The 23,005-nt window shown below is 40.1% G+C and overlaps 2 protein-coding genes and 1 long non-coding RNA gene across 3 annotated transcripts in view; 2 read left to right on the forward strand and 1 right to left on the reverse strand.

Annotated features, from left to right (window-relative positions):
* LOC133097250 (uncharacterized) overlaps window positions 1-23,005 on the reverse strand; it is a 120,120-nt gene that overhangs the window by 51,506 nt on the left and 45,609 nt on the right. Inside the window, exon 3 of the long non-coding RNA XR_009702002.1 lies at window positions 22,452-22,549. This is a non-coding gene — a long non-coding RNA (uncharacterized LOC133097250). The remainder of the gene's footprint in view (window positions 1-22,451; window positions 22,550-23,005) is intronic.
* TMEM215 (transmembrane protein 215) lies at window positions 537-1,244 on the forward strand. The gene has a single exon (XM_061199151.1). It carries the CDS (start codon window positions 537-539, stop codon window positions 1,242-1,244), a length of 708 nt encoding a protein of 235 aa, XP_061055134.1.
* On the forward strand, window positions 21,573-22,658 carry LOC133097249 (ADP-ribosylation factor-like protein 5A). Its single transcript, XM_061199152.1, has one exon. The coding sequence runs from the start codon at window positions 21,738-21,740 to the stop codon at window positions 22,275-22,277; it is 540 nt and encodes a 179-aa protein (XP_061055135.1). The 5' UTR covers window positions 21,573-21,737; the 3' UTR covers window positions 22,278-22,658.

Raw genomic sequence — 23,005 nt, forward strand, 5'->3', positions numbered from 1 at the left:
CGCTCAGCTCCCAAAGCCCTGGAGACCGACGGGCACTGCTGGGAAAGACAGGCTCCCACGTCCCACCTCCTGGATGCAGAGTCAGTTGGAAAACCAGGCTTTCCTTCCAGAAACAAGGGAGAGAGCCGAGGAAACAGCTGCTGTGGAGGTTTCTAAGGAGACTCAAACTGGTTTTTTTCCCCGCTCCCGGGAGACGGCAGGAAACCTCAGGTACCGCGGTGACCCCAGTCTGTGGATGACTATATGAGAGAGAGGCAGGGGTTGCAATAGTAAGAAGGAGATAGATAAACAGAGAAAGAGAGCAACAGAAATAGAGGGAGAAACAGACAGAGACAGAGACCAAGACTGACAGACAGCAGAGTGTCAGACACAAAGAGTAAGAGAGATAGTTGGTGGGTGGGAAATGGACTTGGGTGCTTTTTGTTTTGTTTTGTTTTGTTTTGTTTTGTTTTTAACCCAGTGCGTTTTCCTCTGACAGTAGGGAGGAACATTGCTCCCTGGCTAGCAGGCAGTCCCCAACCTGGATGGAGTGAAAGATGCGGCCTGATGACATTAACCCGAGGACTGGGCTGGTTGTGGCCCTGGTGAGTGTCTTCCTGGTCTTTGGCTTCATGTTCACTGTCTCTGGGATGAAAGGAGAGACTCTGGGAAACATCCCCCTCCTCGCCATAGGGCCAGCCATCTGCCTCCCAGGCATCGCAGCCATTGCCCTGGCCAGGAAAACTGAGGGATGCACCAAGTGGCCCGAGAATGAGCTGCTATGGGTCCGCAAGTTGCCCTGCTTCCGGAAACCCAAGGACAAGGAGGTGGTGGAACTGCTGAGGACCCCTTCAGACCTGGAGTCGGGCAAGGGGAGCTCAGATGAGCTGGCGAAGAAGGTGGGCCTCAGGGGGAAGCCCCCCCTCCAAGGGCAGGGCGAGGTGCCTATGGCCAGCTCCATCACCACCCCCACACCCACGGAGGAAGGAGAATGCCAGAGCCGGGTCCAGAGCGGGCATCGGGAGGAGCCATCCAGATACCTGGATGGCTACTGTCCCTCAGGCAGTTCCCTCACCTACAATGCCTTGGATGCCAAGTGCTCAGCCTGGGACAGGTCTGAGTGCCCTGAGCCCGAGGACAGCATCTTCTTTGTGCCCCAGGACAGTATCATCGTTTGCTCCTACAAGCTGAACAGCCCCTATGACAGATACTGTTGTTACATCAATCAGAGCCAAGGCAGATGGGACCATGAAACGATAGTCTAAGCTTTGCATACAAGGGTTGCTGTGTTGAAAGCAATATGACCATACTCAGCTCTCAATGGAAGGAAACTGCCCTGCTCCAACAGCCTTCACACTGTTAGAAACTGACCTGGTATGTGATGGGTGTGCAAGCCTCCGGTGCCTGAGAGCCATGTAAATAGGCATGTTGGGGACACATTTTAGGGAAGGATGATGAAGGTTAAGGACACTTGAAGAGGCAGTGGGTAGGAAAGGAAGCAGTTCCAATTGCTTTTAAACAATTTAAACCATGTTGGATGTTTTGTAAAATAACCCAGAAAGTGCTACCGAGTACCTGCTGAAAGCAAGATAAATCTAGAGTGGGCTGCAGATACCAGGCATGAAATGATACGTGGACTATTCATAGGGAAACTGAGCTGCTTTCGGTCTAAAGAAATTGAATGAAAAAACAATTCAATGTTTCATTGAATGAAATGATTTTTGTTTGTCTGGTGAAGCTTTTCACACTTAGTATTTGCTGAAAGAAAAAAAAATTAAGATAGAATAGCTACAAACCTCCTAAGGTGCAATGGCTACTGGAGAAAGGGGAGTTAAAGACAGTTGAATTATGTAATTGAGTTTTATGGTATTATCTTCAGACAAGACCAGGGATTTTAAGTAAAGCAAAATAAGTGTGACCAGTTGAGTGAAAAACTAACATTTTTAGATGGTTATGTTACTTCTGAAACTCTTCATTTAATTTGACTTACTGGGTCTTTATCTGAAGTGTTTTTTAGCATTTACTATCATTCATGTATAATTTCCTCATCAGGTGCAATATGACTTGATGTAATATTTTCATAGATTAGAATTTGTTTTCATCAAGTCAAAATGGATTTTAGATATATATACAAGTGTCTTTAACGTTTCTGGGAGATGTTATTACTATTCCTATATGCCTTTTAAAATTTGATGACTGTGACGTCAATACCATTAGTCTTGAACTTTATGCAGAATTTACATGAAATGCAATGGTTAAATTTCTGAAAATGTCATTATTTGTACACTTGTTCAACACTCCCAAAGACTGTAAATGCCAATGAAACAAGAGTTAATCCACTAGATTTAACTAAAGCCCAGTTTTTATTATGTTCACCTGATCAGTGAACATTACATGACAAAGGTCTGTTTTATTTAATTTTTTGCTGCTGAGAAAAAAAAAATCACAATGGGATCCTAAGGTATATTTCCTATTTCATTTGCTCACTGGCAATCAACCAAAATACCATTTGATCCCTGTTGAAGAGAAAAATTAAATTATACATAGAAATGGTGGTATATTTCATTTTGAAGATCAGGATAACTTTGCATCCTTCAAAGAATGATTTATTTTTAATGATTCTATAGTTTCAGCCACTTTCTCCCGAAAGGGGAATTGAGGACAAAAATTTTGGGCATACCTCTTTTGCGTATTTCAGATCCAACTCTGCAATTCTTTAAGTGTGGCATTTATTCTGTCTTAAGAGTTGTGCCCTTAAAAATCACAATTTTCTAATCAAATTCAACATCAAAATTGTAATTTATTTTAGTATGACTTAAATGTTGGAAAATGAGATGTGTGATTCTGAGCAAATTTTACCTTCTTGCACCTCAGTCCCTGAAATGGGAAAAGTGGGACTGACTGACACCAGATTATTTCTATCATTCATTCCCAGTTTGAATATTCTATGGCATTATGTCAAAGGCACTTTATATTTTGCCAGGAAATGAATTACAGCAAAATGCATGCCAAGGTTATGCAATTCATAATAACAATTATGCAACATGGATTGAATTCTTGTTGCTATTCAAAAGAATTTTGTAGATGTATGAAAGCGGATTTGTTTTATTACCAAATATTATTTATTCAACAAAATATACTTCTGGGAATAAAATGAAGATGTTAAGGGCAAAATATTTTTAAGAAGAAAATTTTCAATATTGGTATACCCCAAATAATCAAATACATACCCTTGTACTAAATGTAATTTACTTTGGATTTGGAATGGAGGGAAAATAGTTTCCTAAAATCACAATACCTCTTAATAATTCTACTGCATTTTGAAAGATGGAAATCATGTTTCTACGAAGGTAAAAATTATTGGATAACTCTTAGGAATAAAAATCTTCTCTAATTTGTCACTTGTGGACATCTTTAGAGGTGAGGAGATAGCAAGACATCAGAGAGAGATGTTCACGCAGACTCAGCAAATTCTACACAGGGTCTGAAAAGAGATGGTTGTAGCGTCAGGTATGGTTTGGGGTTTGGAAAAGTTACTTTCTGATCTCTTCAGTTCAAACTCCTTGATACCATACACACACACACTCCAATTTCCAAATCCAAAGTCAACTACTAGTTTAGAGAGATAAGGTTGTATCACATTTTCAAGTCCTATTTCAGAAGAAACTTTAAGTTTCTTTTTCCATCTACCTACTTAAGATCCTTAAAGTATCTAAGTATGCATTTGAGGGAATTTTCTGCAGTGCTAACAAAATGGTGTGCTAGTGCTGAGCTGGGAGGCTTAACTTTGACTAGAAAGAATAAACTGTGTGATTGTGTGTGTGAATTCTTCTTAACATCTTATATTAAGCCACCCCCACCTAACATGAAGCAAGGTAGCCTAGTGCCCCACATCAACACTTGTTAAGTGCTATTCAGGGTAAAACTGTTATTCTTTTGAACAGAGGCGGAAGAGAAGAGAAAGGGGTCTGAGCCCTTTAGAGGAAAGAAGAGCAAGCAGTTCATTCCAATCAACAGTGTTAGCAAATGGTTAACATGAACGGAACCGACATGAGTATTGTTCCTGGTATCCTTTAAGAGCATTCAGACATATATAAATTTAACTCAGTATTGGTTATTTTTTTATTTTCTGTTAATCCAAATAGTCATTTCAACTTGATTTTAAATAGGCATTTTATTTTTGAAGTCTTCTCTACTGAATTTCTCTTGCTCTATATTCCTATTTATATTGTACACGGTATTCTTTTTCCAAACTGTTTCTTGATTCCAAAGTGTGAATGTAGCCAAGATAGCTAAGCTGGAGCTTATTTAAACAACTGTTTCAAAATTTAGTTTCCACTGCAATCATGGCAAACGAAATCCAGATACAGTCAAGTTCAGGCTCTCTTCCAAGCCCTACTAACCAGCTCCTTTGAGAATGTTTTCAATAGTATGGATCTTAATAGCCATGGGGCTGGCAAATGTAGAGAAGGAAGATTCATTCTTTGAAATATTTTTCCCTTTTGTTATCTCCAACCTCTACTTATTTATTAATATCTCCTTCCTGTATCTACAGCATCATTTATTTGGTGAATTTGCTGCTTTACTAGTATTTTATAACATTAAAGAAAATGTTTTTGAAAATCCACAGTCCCACTATCCTAACAGAACTACTATATTTCCACTTTAGTATTGATATACCTTCCAGGCCTCCCCCACCTTACATATTATAAACGTGCTTTTTTTCTTTTCTCTTTTAGTTATATCCTAAATACGTTTTCATGTTTCTATGCAGTGTTCCTAATTATCACTTAACAATTGTGTAATATGCCATTTTAGTGAAGTACCATAATTTATCATGCTGTTCCTTACTGTTAGCCAAATATCGAGTGTTATAGATGGTTTCGTTGTTTTTTCTTTTTTCTATTGTTGGTAACACAGCTACACTATTTGTCATTTGCCCATAGAGGTGAAAATTTACATTTGAAAAGCTCTCTCCTTATAGATGAGAGTGAGGAGGCAGAAATGTGTAAATGGATCAAATGCTCAAATTGTTGGTTTTTTCTTCACTCAGATAGATGCAAGACATAGGCTAAGAAACAAAATGATGCTTCTTCAAAAGGTCCCACATCAGGACCAAAGCCAGTATTTTTAAGAGTGAGATGAGACAAAGCCAGTATTTTTAAGAGTGAGATGAGACAGAGCCAGTATTTTTAAGAGTAGGATAAGACATTTCCCCAGTTAAGATACTACTCGTGTGTAACTCAAAATCAGATTACAGTGGTGTCAATCTTCAAGAGCATAATGTTGAATAAGCAAAATGAAAAACAGATGTAGACGTAGACAATAATAATTACTTCGTAGTATTTCGAAAGCATTTTCTTAAAGTATCTCATCATATATTTTATAATATATTTAATATGTATGTATATTGTTACCTATTAGTGACTTTCAAATGAACTGAATTTCAGGAATTCAATAGACTCTATCCATGAGTTTTCTATGTTTCAGTTCCTCACTGGAAAAATTAAACTGAAGTTGGAGATGTGGATAAATGCTTGGTTCATCCAAATATCTCAATAAAGGATTGAATTCCATTTAGCCTCTTGTCCAGATAACATAAAATCATGTAAACATCACTGAGCTAGAGATCATGTCTTTGATTTCTTACCGACTGCAGGGTCCCTCACTGCATGGACACCCGACAACAAAAGAAGTTTATGCATGATGCTGTCCAGATACTCACACAAATAGCTGGGCACTGATATTAGATCTCCATGGTCTTTGGCAAGTTATCCTTGGGCCTGACCCTTGTTAGAGATCCTTTATTTTTCCCTTTATTCCTCCTCCTGACCCCATGATAGAGCCTGCAGACTTGGTATCCTCGATGACAGAACGAGGCTTAGTGTGCTTTATCCAAAATAAGGTACAGAGTTACAGAAGGACATAAATCTATTAAAACATCTCTTGTGCTGCTCTTTGACAAATCTATCCCTAGAAAGTTAAATATAACAAATATTTTGCAATTGATCACTTTCCTATTTTTCATGGTAATGAACTATTGAATGTGAGACAACTCTAGCCTGAGACAAGACCACATCTGTTTAGAAGAATTAAGCTTTTGAAAAACTACCTGCCTGTAATTCAACATGAAAAGTATGGACAACTACTTCATTGTAAGTGATTAGACCAACTCACAAAGGCCCACCTGGCCCTGTGCTCTTCCATCCTAACCTCCCACCCTCCACAGCAGATCTCTTTGGCTGTTCCCTGACTCTGCCCTGTGGCTGACCACCCTAAGCCTTCGCCCCAACAATCTTCTCTGCCTCAGATGCCCACCCTGTCTTGGCCCCTCTGCTGCTTAATGCCCTAACATCCTTCAAGGGGCAGCTGCCACATCTTCCACAATCCTTCAGATTTTCCCACTCAGAACTAACACTTCTATTATTCTCTGGTCTGACAACATCTCCACCATTTATCATTGTGCATGTTCGTTGAGTATGTATTTGTCTCTCCAACTACAGTGTAAGCTTTTTGAGGGCAGGAGCCACATTTTATTCATCTTTCCACTCCACTCCCCCCACCCCGGGGCACATATACACTCTGCCTTGCTCAGTGAAAACTCTCAATTGCAACATTTGGGTCACTCTCAAAGCCTACTTCCCCTTTCTAGCAGGAAAAAAGAAACAACTCTACCTTGTTGATTTGAATTAAATCAAATTGAATATAGTCAGCAACAATGTGGGTTAAAATAAGCTTCTGTGGGTTGGGACCCTAACTTTTATTTAGCATATTGTTTCTCTGGGGAAACCACACCTTACATAACAAGGAGGAGAAAGAGATAAACCTTTCCGGAACATCTTCTCCTCCGTCCATGGCTGACCTGACTCTTCACTGCCTGCCTTCTTCTGTGAGTCATGGGCCGTACTGCACATGTGACAAGAACCGGTGGTCCCAAGACCACTTGACAACTGAGCTTTTGAATTCCTGACCAGAAAGAAGGTGAATAAATGTGCTTGGGGTAATCCTGTAAGTAGGTCAACAAAAAATAATTCCAGCTTTGACTATTGTCTCGCTATTATGCTTCCATCCAATAATTCTTAACAGGACCTTCAAGGCCACCTGGGTATTCTCTTGGTCAGTCTCAGGGTGCCAAGTTGCGGACCCTCACCCCCACCTCTTCTGAAGCTTCCATTCTTTGTAAAGGCTGTGAGATGCTCGGAGACTGTGGTTGGTGGTTTAGAGAAGCCCTGGCTTATTCTGGAGCAAGATGATCACATTGTTCAGCAATTCCCCTGAGCAGTATTTGAGACCAGTCTTAATAACTTCTGACCCACACAATTTGTCCTGTGAATTTCCCAAATTATCTGACTAGCTAAAAGTGGGATTTAATTTGAGATACTCTTTTTCTTGACCACGCGAACATCAGGTCTCCTTTAACAATGGCAAGAAGGACCTCCTTTGAATATGAGTGGGGAAGGGGGCAGCAAAGGGAGAGCATGGCTATGGAACTGTCAGCACAGGGAGAAGGGCCAACAGTCCCTGATTAAGCCCATCACTGCTGAGGCATCCACCCCCTCCATCCCCTGACATCACCACTTCTCATCTCGAACAGTCATAAATACTAGAAAATGTACTAGAGGATACACCAAACAGAAATGTTTTAAAAACAAAAAGAGTAAAAGGAAAAGGTGAGCGAATTGTGATACATTTTTTAAATGGCTAAGAAAAGAAATACACTTAAGAGTGTATTCCAATAAGGGCCAAATTTAGCTAAAAATATCCTGCTGGGCTGAGTTAAAAAGAATATAAAATAGTATCCAATAAATAAGAACAAATTAGTTTAAAAATTACCCAATAATAGACAAACAAGTATAATAAAAACTAGGAAGTTAAAGGAGCATCAAGTGAATGCTATTAGCCAAAGTATTAGAAATGTAAAGATAGTAAAATTAAATAATTTTAAATTTGTAAATTCAGCCAACATGTCCCACTGAAAGAAGAATGGGATTTCAGATGCGAGCAGTTATACCAAAGCCAGGACTAAGAGCCCAACAACATGTGCTCAGCTGAGGCAAAGACAGGCAAGGAACAGGGCTGGGCTCACTTTTCCTCCCAGATAGGATTTCCCCAGAGCAGGCGCTCATCCTTCAGGTGGCAAAAATATACAGCCCAGAACTGCCACTCCCCCAACAAGCCTGAGGTCCCTCCAAAGCTCACCTCTCACTCTCCAAGCATTAGAATAGAGGCCAGCAGCAAACACATTTAGGGGCAATGGGCAACATGGCCCTATGGAGGTCCTAGCTCTTGTCAGCCTTGCCTGGTCTCTGTCCTCCCCATCTCCCCCTTCCACAAGCCAGCCCAGCATCCATTCCTTCACTCAACAAGTCCTGGTTAAGGGGTGGGTATGAGTCGGGCTCTGTGCTGGGCCTGGGATGCAGCAGTGAACAGAACAGACCAAGCTCCTATCTTCATGACAGTCTCGGCCTAGCAAGAGGAGGCTGGTGAGCAAAGTGATGGTGTCAAGGGCTGAGATAAGGTTGTTACAGCAGCACTTGGCAGGCACACCTAACCCTCACCTTGTTGGGGGAAGGTAGTGAGCAAGAAAGATGTCTACAATGATCCTACATCCCATTCCAATGTGTATGTGTGTGTGACGGGGTCCTCATACATCCAAGCAATTCTCCAGTATCAGCTGGGTGTCCTAAAACTCAACTCAATTCTGACAGTATCTACCCAGAGACAGCATCAGATCCCACAGGTTAAGGGCTCAGTCCTACAAGACTGCCCCTGCTTCCACTTCAGATGTCAGAAACCAGCCCAGGTTGTCACTTGTCCTTCTGATCAAGCTGCTACAGATTGGAGGTTCCAAGGATCCCCTCTTGGGTTCAATTAATTTGCTAGAGAGGCTCACAGAATTCAGAGAATCATTTTACTTAGTAGATCACTGGTTTATTATAAGAGGATATTACTCAGGAACAGTCAGATGGAAGAGATGCATAGGGCAAAGTACGGGGAAAGGATGTGGAGCTTCTGTGATCTCTCAGAGAGTACCACTCTCCCAAACCTCCACATGTTCACCAACCTGGAAGCTCTCCAAATCCCATCCTTTTGGGTTTTTATGGAGGCTTCATCACTTAGGCATGATTAATTAAATTATTGGCCATTGGTGATTGAACTCAACCTCCAGCCCCTCTCCCTCTTCCCTCCCCAGAGGTCAGAGGGGTGGAACTGAAAGTTCTAACCCTCTAATCACATGATTGGCTCCCCTGGCAACCAGCCACCATCCTTAGGTGACCTAGGAGCTTTCCAAAAGTCACCTCATTAACTTAATGAAAGACATCTTTATGGTGCTCACTTAGGAAATTCCAAGGGTTTTAGGAGCTCTGTGACAGAAATCACAATATCACAGATCATAGAGGGAAAATGTCTGACATGAGACCTGAAGAATGAGTAGGAGGTAGCTGACTAAAGGAAAGAGGGAAAGAGTGTTCTGAGCCAAGAAAACAGTACATATGAAGACCAAGAGGGGACAAAGAGAATGATACACGTTTGTTTGGAGAAATGCAAAGGATCACCAGATGGCTGGAGAGGGGCCCAGGTGGGGAAGGACAGGTCATGGGTTGAGACTCTCCTCCCCTACATTAAGGCTTTGCTGGCCCCAGAGACCCCCATGCTGGGCTGTCAGAGATGGAAGAAAGCTTAGAGATAATCCATCGGCTTCTTATTTCACAGAGAAAGAATCCCTGGCCAGCCTGCTTGTCTCCAGCACAACATAAGGAAGGAAGATTAGACTCACCTTGACTAGAGCTTACAGGTTTAACTGAATTCTACTGTAAGAAGAATTAATTCAACAAGCAACTGTTTGGTTTGGTTGCTATTAAAGGGTGAGGTTCCTTTCCACTCGGGGACAAATAACTAATCAGAGTAAGCAGTCCCCCTTTCCAAACTGTTGTTCTGCTGTTGCATGGACTAAAATAACTTGGAGCTCTTAAACAAAAATATCTGATATAAACCCAGCTTCTAAAGTCACCATCTCTGTGATACTTACTATGATTATAGACAGATTGATACATGGGAAAATTTTTTTCCATCGTGGTCAAGCCAAAAATAATCATGATGTTAACCAGATTTACATCTCTATGATCAAAATTTTCTCTGCCTCCAAATGCCCCTAATTTTCACCTTACTTCATCTGCCTGGAACTCAGGTCCTTTGTACCTCCCAGCACAGATACATCTATCATTGTCAACGAGTGTCCCATCGAATGTTAGTTCCTTGAGAGGTGAATATATGTTACAGAATAAAAGGTTTTGATAGTCAGATAGTTTGGGAATTGCTGGGTTAACCCAAGATAAACGTATTTTTTTACTGTCTGTATCCCTAACACTCAGAATAGGACCTAGTCCAGAGTGGGCACTAAATCAGTACTTGTTGAATGAGTGAACGTAGGATTCCATAAAGCCATTTACTCACGTGCTCTGTGACATCCAAGAAGGGGACTCAGTATGCAGCATTCCCCTGGGGCTTCCCTCGGGACTAGCATTCAGTGAAACATACTTTGTGAAATCTTGCCCTAATTCCTAAATCTCGAAGCACTAATCCTGACTAAGAAGCCAAATTTCCAGAAATCAGAAAGAATGAAGGGTCAAAGGAAAGAGGGGGAAGTTACATAACCCCCAGAATTACCCTCATTTTCTTGGCCCTTGCCCTTTACCCACGAGCAGTCTCCCCAATAAACTGTGCTTCCCTCCACAGGGAGAATATGGGTAATCAGGGCAAAGATGTATCTGCCAGACATATTTTACCTCCAGATGTTAACTTTCCAGGTCCCCAGGTTTGCCCAACGAGGGTTGCCAGGTCCTGACTTCAGCTCCAAAATTGAATTGGTCCTAGATACCAGAAACTGGTGAGGAGTTTTGATAAGAGTTCTAAGAAGCTTTATGATGCAGAAGTAGTGTTACAGAACCAGCAACCCATGGGAAATTGTAATCCCAGCCTTCCCTATTCCCACCCCAGAAAACCTTGAACCAGCATTCTCACCTTCAACCAAGACCTGAGCAAACGGTGCTTTGTGTCCACCTAGAGGGGTGGGATAGGGTGGGTGGGAGGGAGATGCAAGAGGTAGGAGATATGGGGATATATGTATATGTATAGCTGATTCACTTTGTTATATAGCAGAAACTAACACACCATTGTAAAGCAATTATACTCCAATAAAGATGTTAAAAAAAATTAAAAACAAACAAAAATGACCTGAGCAAATACCATCAAGGTAGGCCAGTGGTTCTCAAACTCTAGCATACATCAGAGTCACCTGCATGGCTTGTTAAAATGCAGATTGCTGGGACCTACCCCAGAGTTTCCTATTCAGTGGAATTTACAGTTCTGAGAAATTCTCAGGTGATGCCAATGATGCTAGTCCCTGGTTGCTTCCTCACCACTGCATGTGCTTTCAAATGTTTTTTTCTTTTCACTTAGTGCACTCATTTAAAAAAGTTTTTATTTTATATTGGAGTACAGTTGATTAACAATGTTGTGTTAGTTTCAGGTGTACAGCAAAGTTATTCAGTTATACAGTTATATATTATACAGTTATTCAGTTATACAGTTATATATATTCAGTTATATTGGGTTGGCCAAAAAGTGCCTTCGGTTTTTAAGTAAGAATAAGACACATTTTTCATTTTCGCCAAGAACTTTATTGGACAATGTATTCACTTCTGTTCCACTACCGTCTGCCATTTTTCAGGCAAATTCATAATTCCATCTTCCCAAAACTTTTTATCTTTTTGAGCAAAGCACTGATCCAGGTGCCTTTTACAGTCTTCCAGGGAATTGAAAGTTTTTCCATTAAGAGAAATTTGTGAAGACCGAAATAAATGGAAATCCGAAGCTGCAATGTCTGGTGAACATGGAGGATGAATCAGAACTTCCCAGCCAAGCTGTAACAGTTTTTGCCTGGTCATCAAAGAAACATGTGGTCTTGCATTACCCTGATGGAAGATTATGCATTTTCTGTTGACTAATTCTGGACGCTTTTCGTCGAGTGCCGCTTTCAGTTGGTCTAATTGGGAGCAGTACTTGTTGGAATTAATCGTTTGGTTTTCTGGAAGGAGCTCAAAATAGAGGACTCCCTTCCAATCCCACCATATACACAACATCACCTTCTTTGGATGAAGACCGGACTTTGGTGTGGTTGGTGGTGGCTCATTTCACTTACCCCACGAACTCTTCTGACCCACATTATTGTACAGTACCCACTGTTCATCGCCCATCACAATTTGTTTTAAAAACAGAATGTTTTCATTACGTTTAAGTAGAGAATCGCATGCGGAGATAAGGTCAAGAAGGTTTTTTTCGCTTAACTTATGTGGAAACCAAACATCAAAGCGATTCACATAATCAAGCTGGTGCAAATGATTTTCAACGCTTGATTTGGATATTTTGAGTATGTTGTCTATCTCCCGTGTGGCATAACATTGATTGTTCTCAATTAATGTCTCGATTTGATCGCTATCAACTTCAACTGGTCTACCTGACTGTGGAGCACCATCCAGCAAGAAATCTCCAGCACGAAACTTCGCAAACCACTTTTGACATGTTCGATCAGTCACAGCACCTTCTCCATACACTGCACAAATCTTTTTTTGTGTTTCAGTTGTGTTTTTACCTTTCTTGAAATAATAAAGCATAATATGCTGAAAATGTTGCTTTTTTCTTCCATCTTCAATATTAAAATGGTTACACAAAAATTCACCAATTTTGATAAGTCTTTTTTTAAATGCACACTGATATGACAGCTGTCACATACAATCTAACAAAATTGTTTCCAAAGAAGTTAAAGACAACTAAGTGCTACTAGAGCCATCTTATGGAAAAAAACGAACGAACCTTTTGGCCAACCCAATATCTATTCTTTTTCAAATTCTTTTCCTATTTAGGTTATTATAGAGTATTGAGCAGAGTTCCCTGTGCTATACAGTAGGTCCTTGTTGGTTATCTGTTTTGAATATAGCAGTGTGTACATGTCAATTGATTTTAAAGCCACAAGCCCAATGTAGAGCCAAGGGTCCAGCTATGGCCATGCAGTAGAATTTGGATATAATGCCTGGTACACAATAGGCACTCAGTAAATAATTAGATATAGTTAATGAATAATTATTTATCTAATCCCTAAGACTGAGGTTCTACTTTGGGGAAGTGTACCCTTCCTTCCCTGAGGTAACTAGAGCCCAGTCCTTTACCCGAACTTGCTCTGCTGGGCTTGTGAACCCCTCCCTGCCTGTCTCCAGATCTTGCAGAGACCATGTGCCTAAAAGCCAGACCTTTTGACTAGCAACAGGAGATATGAGGGCGCCCAAGTGGGACAGGCCCTTTTTGGACCCTTGAATTTAGACTCATGGCCTGCCTGGTGAAAGCCAACTCCATCATGGTCCAGTTTGTCCCAACCATTCCTGGTTGATTGCTCTCCCTGCCAGACCACTCCTGAGCTCCTAGCAGGACCCTGGCTGAAGCTTCACAGCCATGATGGGATCACAGGACAGGAATCTAAACCAGATTCCAATACAACTTTGAAATAGAGACTTAGACTAGAGATCCTGGAAGCTTTCCCAGTCAGCCAGAATAAGGAATGGTTAACTTTATTATTTTCTTTTGTACTATTTTAATCAGACTCTGATGGCTAATTTCATTCTTCCCTCTCTGTGACTCGTATTTGTGAACTGTGTGGAAGAGAAAATTGTACTATGGACCTGGGAGTGCAATATATTCAGGCTCTGATGGATGATGGGGTAAGTAAATTCCAAGAATAAAGATTTTTCTAAGAAATCCAGAAAGAGAAATTAAAATCTATTGCTTATCAATACCCCAACACTTTAATATTCTCCACAATTCCACATTATTGAGGAAGTCCAGGTAGCTGCCTGTGTATAGGCACCTGATAGAAGAATGACCCATCTGTGCTAAACCACAGCCTTCCTACTCCTTTTCTGTTGCAGCTTCTATCACTGTTTCCCTTGGAAACCAAAGGAGCAACTGCCTGCAGAAACATCTCTCTCTCTCCTCACTCATCAGTCCCAAGTACTAGCAGCCTGTTTTCTTCCTCATTGAAAACATCTGATGTTGGGGGATGGCGTGCATGTGGGGGACACTATAAAATTATTACTACACTGGGTCAGACATGTTGTGCATTCCATCTAGTATTCTTTCTTGGATGCTTTCACTTTTCCTCTTCATTTTATGATACATCATCAATTTCTTCTCTGTGTTGTAATGATTTGTGCACACAAATCTTCTCCACTAGATCTTAGGCTATTTAAAATCTAGGAAAGACGTGGGTTTCTTTTTGGCATTCCAAACAGAGCCCTAGCAAAGCGCTTTGCTTGATAAAAGTGAGCTTAATTATGTAATTATTGATTAATATGATTTTAACCCAGTGATGAAAGTTTTAGCATCCATCAATGATTCTTGCCTGAAGTGATTATTTCTTTAGTAGTTACTAAATATTCATTTTTCTTCTCTCATTCCACTTTCATCAGTTAGAATTCTACCTTAAGAAACAACTCTTCGGGACATCCCTGGTGGCGCAGTAGTTAAGAATCCGCCTGCCAATGCAGGGGACACGGGTTCGATCCTTGGTCCGGGAAGATCCCACATGCCGCAGAGCAACTAAACCCATGAGCCACAACTACTGAGCCTATGCTCTAGAGCCCACGAGCCACAACTACTGCAGCCCGCGCACCTAGAGCCCGTGCTCCGCAACAAGAGAAGCCACCACAGTGAGAAGCCCGCACACTGCGATGAAGAGTAGCCCCTGCTCGCCGCAACTAGAGGAAGCCCGTGCGCAGCAACGAAGATCCAATGCAGCCAAAAATAAATACATAAATAAATAAATTTTTTTTAAAAAGTAAAGGGTTGGAGGAAGATATACCATGCTAAACTAATAAAAAGAAAGCTGGAGTAGCTATATTAATTTCAGACTTTGGAGCAAAGAAAATTATCAGGGACAAAGAGAGTGTTGTGGATTGAATTGTGTCCCCTCAAAATTCATATGTTGAAACCCTAAAGCCCCAATATGACCATATTTGGATATAGGACATATAAAGAGATAAGTAGGTTAAATGAGGCCATAAGGGTAGGACCCTGATATGATAGGATTAGTGTCCTTCTAAGAAGAGACACCAGAGAGCTCGTTCTTTTTCTTTCTCCAAGTATGCTCAAAGAAGAGGGCTTGGGAGAACACAGCAAGAGGGCAGCCACCTGCAAAGCAGAGAGAGAGGCCTCACCAGAAACTGACCACATTGGCACCCTGATCTCAGATTTCCAGCCTTCAGAACTGTAAGAAAATAAATATCTGCTGGTTAAGCCTCCAAGTCTATGGTATTCTGTTATGGTAGCCCATGCTAACTAAGATGGAGGGGTGTTACATAGTGATAAAGAAATTAGTTCTCCAAGAAGAATAACAATTCTTAATGTGGATGTACCTAACAACATAGTGTTAAAATACATGAGTAGAAAACTAACAGAACTGCAAGGAGAAATAGATAAATCCACTACTATAGTTGGAGACTTACACCTCTCTCTCAGAAATAGACAGATCCAGCAGGCAGAAAATCAGTAAGGACATACCTGAACTCAACAACATCATCAATCAACTGGATATAACTGACATCTATAGACTACTTCATCCAACAATGGCAAAATACACATTTGTCTTATGCTCACATGGAACATACACCAAGATACACCAGATTCTGGACCATAAAACACACCTTAACAAATTTAAAAAAACCAAAATCATATAATGTATGCTCTCAAACCACGATGGAATTAAACCAGAAATCCATAACTAGATAGCTGGAAAATCCCAAAATACATGGAGATTAAACAGTGCATTTCTAAATAACACATGGGCCAAAGAAGAAATCTCAAGAGAAATTTAAAAATATTTGGAGCTAAGTAAAATTAAAAACACATCTTATCAAAATTCATGGGATGAAGTGAAAGCAGTGCTTTGAGGAAAATGTATAGAATTGAATGCATATACTAGAAAAGAAGATCTAAAATCAATAATCTAAGCTTATACCTTTAGAAATGGAGCATCAAATTAAATCCAAAATAAGCAGTGAAAGCAGTGCTTTGAGGAAAATGTATAGAATTGAATGCATATACTAGAAAAGAAGATCTAAAATCAATAATCTAAGCTTATACCTTTAGAAATGGAGCAGCAAATTAAATCCAAAATAAGCAGAAGAAAAGAAACAATAAAAATTAGAGCAGAAATCAATGAACTTAAAAAACAAGAAATCAATAGAGAAAATTAATGAAACCAAAAGCTGATTCTTTGAAAAGATCAATAAAATTGATAAGCATTTAGCCAGGCTAACTAAGGAAAAAAGAGAGAGAACACAAATTACTAATACCATAAATGAAAGAAGGGATATCACTATAGATCTCATGGACATTAAAAGGATAATAAAGGAATGTTATGAACAATTGTATGCTCACAGATTGGATAACCTAGATGAAATGAACCAATTCCTTGACAGACAATTTGCCAAAACTCACACAATATGAAATAGACAATATTAATAGGCCCATATCTATTGAAGAAATTTAAACAACAAATAATAACTTTCTAAAATAGAAAGCCCCAGGTCCACATGGGTTCACTGATAAATTCTTCAAAACATTAAAGGAAGAATTATACCAATTCTCTACAATATCTTTCAGTAGGCAGAAGCAGAGGGAATACTGCCTAAATCATTCTATGAGGCAAAATTACCCTAATACCAAAATCAAAGACTTTAAAAGAAAACTATAGACCAATATCTCTCATGAACATAGATGCAAAAATACTCAACAAAATATTAGAGCATATCTTATCCAACAATGTATGAAAAGACTTACACATCACAACCAAGTGGGATTTATCCTAGGTATACACAGCTGGTTCAACATTAAAAAAATCAATTAATATAATCCATCACATCAACAGGCTAAAGAAGAAAAATCAGATGATCGTATCAGTAGGTGCAGAAAAAGCATTTGACAAAATCCAACACTCATTCATGATAAGCACACACAAATGGGGTTGGGGGGATTTCCGTAGCTTGACAAAGAACATTCACAAAAAACCTACAGCTAACATCATACAGTTAACATGTCACCATCGCTAATGGTGAGAAACTAGAAGCTTTCCTGTTAAGATCAGGAACAAGGCAAGGATGTCCCCCCTTACCACTCCTTTTCAACACTGTACTGGATGACCTAGCTAATGCAATAAGACAAAGAAAGGAAATAAAAGGCACACTGACTGGAAAGAAAGAAATAAAACTGTCATTGTTCACAGATGACATGATTGTCTATGTAGAAAATCCAAAAGAATTGACCAAAAAACTCCCAGAACTAATAAACTATTATAGCAAGATTACACAATACAAAGGTAATCTATAAAAGTTGATCACTTTCCTATATACCAACAATGAATAAGTGGAATTTGAAATTAAAAATGCAATACTGTTTGCATTAGCACCCAAAGAAATGAAATTCTAAAGCATAAATCCAGCAAAATATGTATAAAATCTACATGAAGAAAATTATACAACTTTGATGAAGAAAATCAAAGAACTAAATAAATGGAGAGACAGTCCCTGTACAAGGACAAGAAGACTTGGGACTTCCCTGGCAGTCCAGTGGTTAAGACTCCATGCTACCACTGCAGGGGGTATGGGTTCAATCCCTGGTCAGGGAACTAAGATCCCACATGCCACATGGCAAGGCCAAAAAAAAAAAAAGGTTAAGAAGACTCAATGTTGTCAAGAGGTCAGTTCTTCCCAACTTACTCTATAGATTCAATCCATCCAAATCAAAATCCAGAAAGTTATTTTGTGGTTATTGACAAACTGACTCTAAAGTTTATATGGAGAAGCAAAAGACCCAGAATAGCCAACTCAATAGTGAAGGAGAAGAACGAAATCAGAGGACTGACACTACTTGACTTCAAGACTTACTCTAATTCTACAATAATCAAGACAGTGTAGTATTCGTGAAAGAATAGACAGATAGACCAATGGAACAGAATAGAGAGCCCAGAAATAGACCCCCATAAATACAGTCAACTGATCTTTGATAAAGGAGCAATAGTAATGCAAGGGAGAAAAGATAGAGTTTTCAAAAAATAATGCTGGAACAACTAGATATCCACATGCAAAAAAAAAAAAAGAATCTAGACACAAACTGTATACTTTTCACAAAAATCAACTAAGGAGATTCGTTCAAAATGGAGGAGTAGAAGGACGTGCACTTACTCCCTCTTGTGAGAGCATGAGAATCACAACTAACTGCTGAACAATCATCGAAAGGAAGACACTGGAACTCACCAAAAAAGATACCCCACACCCAAAGACAAAGGAGAAGACACAGTGAGATGGTAGGAGGGACGCAATCACAATAAAACCAAATCCCATAACTGCTGGGTGGGTGACTCACAAACTGGAGAACAATTATACCACAGAAGTCCACCCACTGGAGTGAAGGTTCTGAGCCCCACGTCAGGCTTCCCAACCTGGGGGTCTGGCAACTGGAGGAGAAATTCCCAGAGAATCAGACTTTGAAGGCTGGCGAGATTTGACTGCAGGACTTCCACAGGACTGGGGGTAAAACAGACTCCACTCTTGGAGGGCACACACAAAATAGTGTGCACATCAGGACCCAGGTGGAAGGAGCAGTGACCCCATAGGAGACTGAAGCAGACTTACCTGCTAGTGTTGGGGGGTCTCCTGCAGAGGCAGAGGGTGGCTGTGGCTCACCGTGGAGACAAGGACACTGGCAGCAGAAGTTCTGGGAAGTACTCCTTGGCGTGAGCCCTCCCAGAGTCTGCCATTAGCCCCACCAAAGAGCCTGTGGGCTCTGGTGCTGGGTCACCTCAGGCAAAACAACCAACAGGGAGGAAACTCAGCCCCACCCATCAGCAGACAAGCAGATTAAAGTTTTACTGAGCTCTGCCCACCAGAGCAACACCCAGCTCTACCCACGACCAGTCCCTCCCATCAGGAGGCTTGCACAAGCCTCTTAGATAGCTTCATTCACTAGAGGGCAGACAGCAGAAGCAAGAAGAACTACAATCCTGCAGCCTGGAATGAAAACCACATTCACAGAAAGATAGACAAAATGAAAAGGCAGAGGACTATGTACCAGCTGAAGGAACAAGATAAAACCCCAGAAAAACAACTAAATGAAGTGGAGATAGGCAACCTTCCAGAAAAAGAATTCAGAATAATGATAGTGAAGATGATCCACGACCTTGGAAAAAGAATGGAGGCAAAGATCGAGAAGATGCAAGAAATGTTTAATAAAGACCTAGAAGAACTAAAGAACAAACAGAGATGAATAATACAATAACTGAAATGAAGAATACATTAGAAGGAATCAATAGCAGAACAACTGAGGCAGAAGAACGGATAAGTGACCTGGAAGACAGAATGGTGGAATTCACTACCATGGAACAGAATAAAGAAAAAAGAATGAAAAGAAATGAAGACAGCCTACGAGACCTCCGGGACAACATTAAACACACCATCATTTGCTTTATAGGGGTCCCAGAAGGAGAAGAGAGAGAGAAAGGACCCAAGAAAATATTTGAAGAGATTATAGTCAAAAATTTCCCTGACATGGGAAAGGAAATAGCCACCCAAGTCCAGGAAGTGCAGAGAGGCCCAGGCAGGATAAACCCAAAGAGAAACATGCCGAGACACATAGTAATCATATTGACAAAAATTAAAGACAAAGAAAAATTATTAAAAGCAACAAGGGAAAAACGACAAATAACATACAAGGGAACTCCCATAAGGTTAACAGCTAATTTCTCAGCAGAAACTCTACAAGCCAGAAGGGAGTGGCATGATATATTTAAAGTGATGAAAGGGAAGAACCTACAACCAAGATTACTCTACCTGGCAAGGATCGCATTCAAATCCGATGGCGAAATCAAAAGCTTTACAGACAAGCAAAAGCTAAGAGAATTCAGCGCCACGAAACCAGCTCTACAACAAATGCTAAAGGAACTTCTCTAAGTGGGAAACACAAGAGAAGAAAACGACCTACAAAAACAAACCCAAAACAGTTAAGAACATGGTAATAAGAACATACATATCAATAATTACCTTAAATGTGAATGGATTAAATGCTCCAACTGAAAGACACAGGCTCGCTGAATGGATACAAAAACAAGACCCATATATATGCTGTCTACAAGAGATTCACTTCAGACCTAGGGACACATACAGACTGAAAGTGAGGGGATGGAAAAAGATATTCCATGCAAATGGAAATCAAAAGAAAGCTGGAGTAGCAATACTCATATCAGATAAAATAGACCTTAAAATAATGTTAAGAGACAAGGAAGGACACTACATAATGATCAAGAGATCAATCCAAGAAGAAGATATAACAATTATAAATATATATGCACCCGACATAGGAGCACCTCAATACATAAGGCAAATGTTAACAGCTATAAAAGAGGAAATTGACAGTAACACAATAATAGTGGGGGACTTTAACACCTCCCTTATGCCAATGGACAGATCATCCAGACAGAAAATTAATAAGGAAACACCAGCTTTAAATGACACAATAGACCAGATAGATTTAATTGATATTTATAGGACATTCCATCTGAAAACAGCAGATTACACTTTCTTCTCAAGTGCACACGGAAAATTCTCCAGCATAGATCACATCTTGGGTCACAAATGAAGCTTCAGTAAATTTAAGAAAATTGAAATCATATCAAGCATCTTTTCTGACCACAACGCTATAGGATTAGAAATCAATTACAGGGAAAAAACCGTAAAAAACACAAACACATGGAGGCTAAACAATACGTTACTAAATAACCAAGAGATCACTGAAGATATCAAAGAGGAAATCAAAAAATACCTAGAGACAAATGACAATGAAAACATGACGATCCAAAACCTATGGGATGCAGCAGAAGCAGTTCAAGAGGGAAGTTTATAGCAATACAATCCTACCTCAAGAAACAAGAAAAATCTCAAATAAACAATTTAACCTCACACCTAAAGAAACTAGAGAAAGAAGAACAAAAAAAACCCAAAGTTAGTAGAAGAAAAGAAATCATAAAGATCAGAGCGGAAATAAATGAAATAGAAACAAAGAAAACAATAGCAAAAAACTAAAAGCTGCTTCTTTGAGAAGATAAACAATATTGGTAAACCTTTAGCCAGACTCATCAAGAAAAAGAGGGAGACGACTCAAATCAATAAAATTAGAAATAAAAAAGGAGGAGTTACAACGGACATCGCAGAAATACAAAGCATCCCAAGAGACTACTACAAGCAACTCTATGCCAATAAAATGGACAACCTGGAAGAAATGGACGAATTCTAAGAAAGGTATAACCTTCCAAGACTGAGCCAGGAAGAAATAGAAAATACGAACAGACCAATCACAAGTAATGAAATTGAAACTCTGATTAAAAATCTTCCAACAGGGCCCGCGAGGCTCGCCGCAGACAACGCGGCGGTGATGTCCGCGAGCCAGGCGGGAGCCGCGGCGGCAGCGGCGGGTCCTCGCGCACGGCAGGGCGGCCTGGGCTTCGGCCTCCCTCCGGTTCCTAGGAAGCGGGCCGACGGCCAGCGCGGGAGCAGCAGCGGCAGAGACGGAGGCTCCGGCGCGTCTCTCTCCTCCCCTTGAGCCTGAGCCGGGGAAGGCCAGGCGGCCGGGGTGGCTGGAGGGGGGTCCGCTGCCCGAGAATGGGAATTCTCTTCACCAGGATATGGAGACTGTTCAATCACCAGGAGCACAAAGTTATCATTGTTGGGCTGGATAATGCGGGAAAAACTACCATCCTTTACCAGTTTTCTATGAATGAAGTTGTACATACGTCCCCAACAACAGGAAGTAATGTAGAAGAGATAGTGATTAATAATACACGTTTTCTAATGTGGGATATTGGTGGCCAAGAATCTCTTCGTTCTTCGTGGAACACTTACTATACTAACACAGAGTTTGTAATAGTTGTTGTGGACAGTACAGACAGAGAAAGGATTTCTGTAACTAGAGAAGAACTCTATAAAATGTTAGCCCATGAGGACCTAAGGAAAGCTGGATTGCTGATCTTTGCTAATAAACAAGATGTTAAAGAATGCATGACTGTAGCAGAAATCTCCCAGTTTTTGAAACTAACTTCTATTAAAGATCACCAGTGGCATGTCCAGGCATGCTGTGCTCTTATTGGCGAGGGATTATGCCAAGGACTTGAATGGATGATGTCACGACTTAAGATTAGATGATCTCTACTGACCTATTCTCATAGACTTTGTATAAATGAAGTGCTGGACTTTACCTGAAAGCTGCAAAAATTAATGGTTTAGATATATTTATAATAAACTGATTTAAACAGTTAAACTTTTTCTATAAGAAGAAAAATTAAGACCACTTATTTGAAAACAAAGATGAAGTCTCACCTTTCCATCTGCTTTCTCATTAGTTCCTTCCAAAGCAAGGTCTTAAAGCTGTGATGGACATTTTTCTCATAAAGAATCCTCTCAGGACATTGTGTAGCCTGTGGTAAGTACAAAGGGAGAGGAGGATATTTTTAACTTTAAGAGCTTTATTATCAAAAGTATTTTGCATAGGGTTGTGTAGGTATTGTGTACATACCTCAAATTTGAGTTAATGGCTTTGATTTATGTTCTTAAAAAAAGGAAATAACACAAAAATTAATAATATCCTTAGTTATAACCATAATGAGATGAGTACTGGCATTGGTGGTTAAGTGCCATTTTGTACTTCCCCTATGTTCTCCGTATCATACTAACCAACCCCCAAATCATTGAGCTGCTCTTAAAAAAGAAAGAAAAGAAAAGAAAGGAAAAAGCTTGACATTGTGTACCTAATTTTTTGTTGACCAAATCACATACATGGAAACATGTAGTCCAGCTGAGTGAAATATCTGTCATATTCTTGACTTAGTATGACTAATGGGCAGAATTGCACATTGAGCAATCACCAGATTGCT

This window comes from Eubalaena glacialis, chromosome 9 (genome assembly GCF_028564815.1).
Source record: "Eubalaena glacialis isolate mEubGla1 chromosome 9, mEubGla1.1.hap2.+ XY, whole genome shotgun sequence".
Classification (NCBI taxonomy): Eukaryota; Metazoa; Chordata; class Mammalia; order Artiodactyla; family Balaenidae; genus Eubalaena; species Eubalaena glacialis.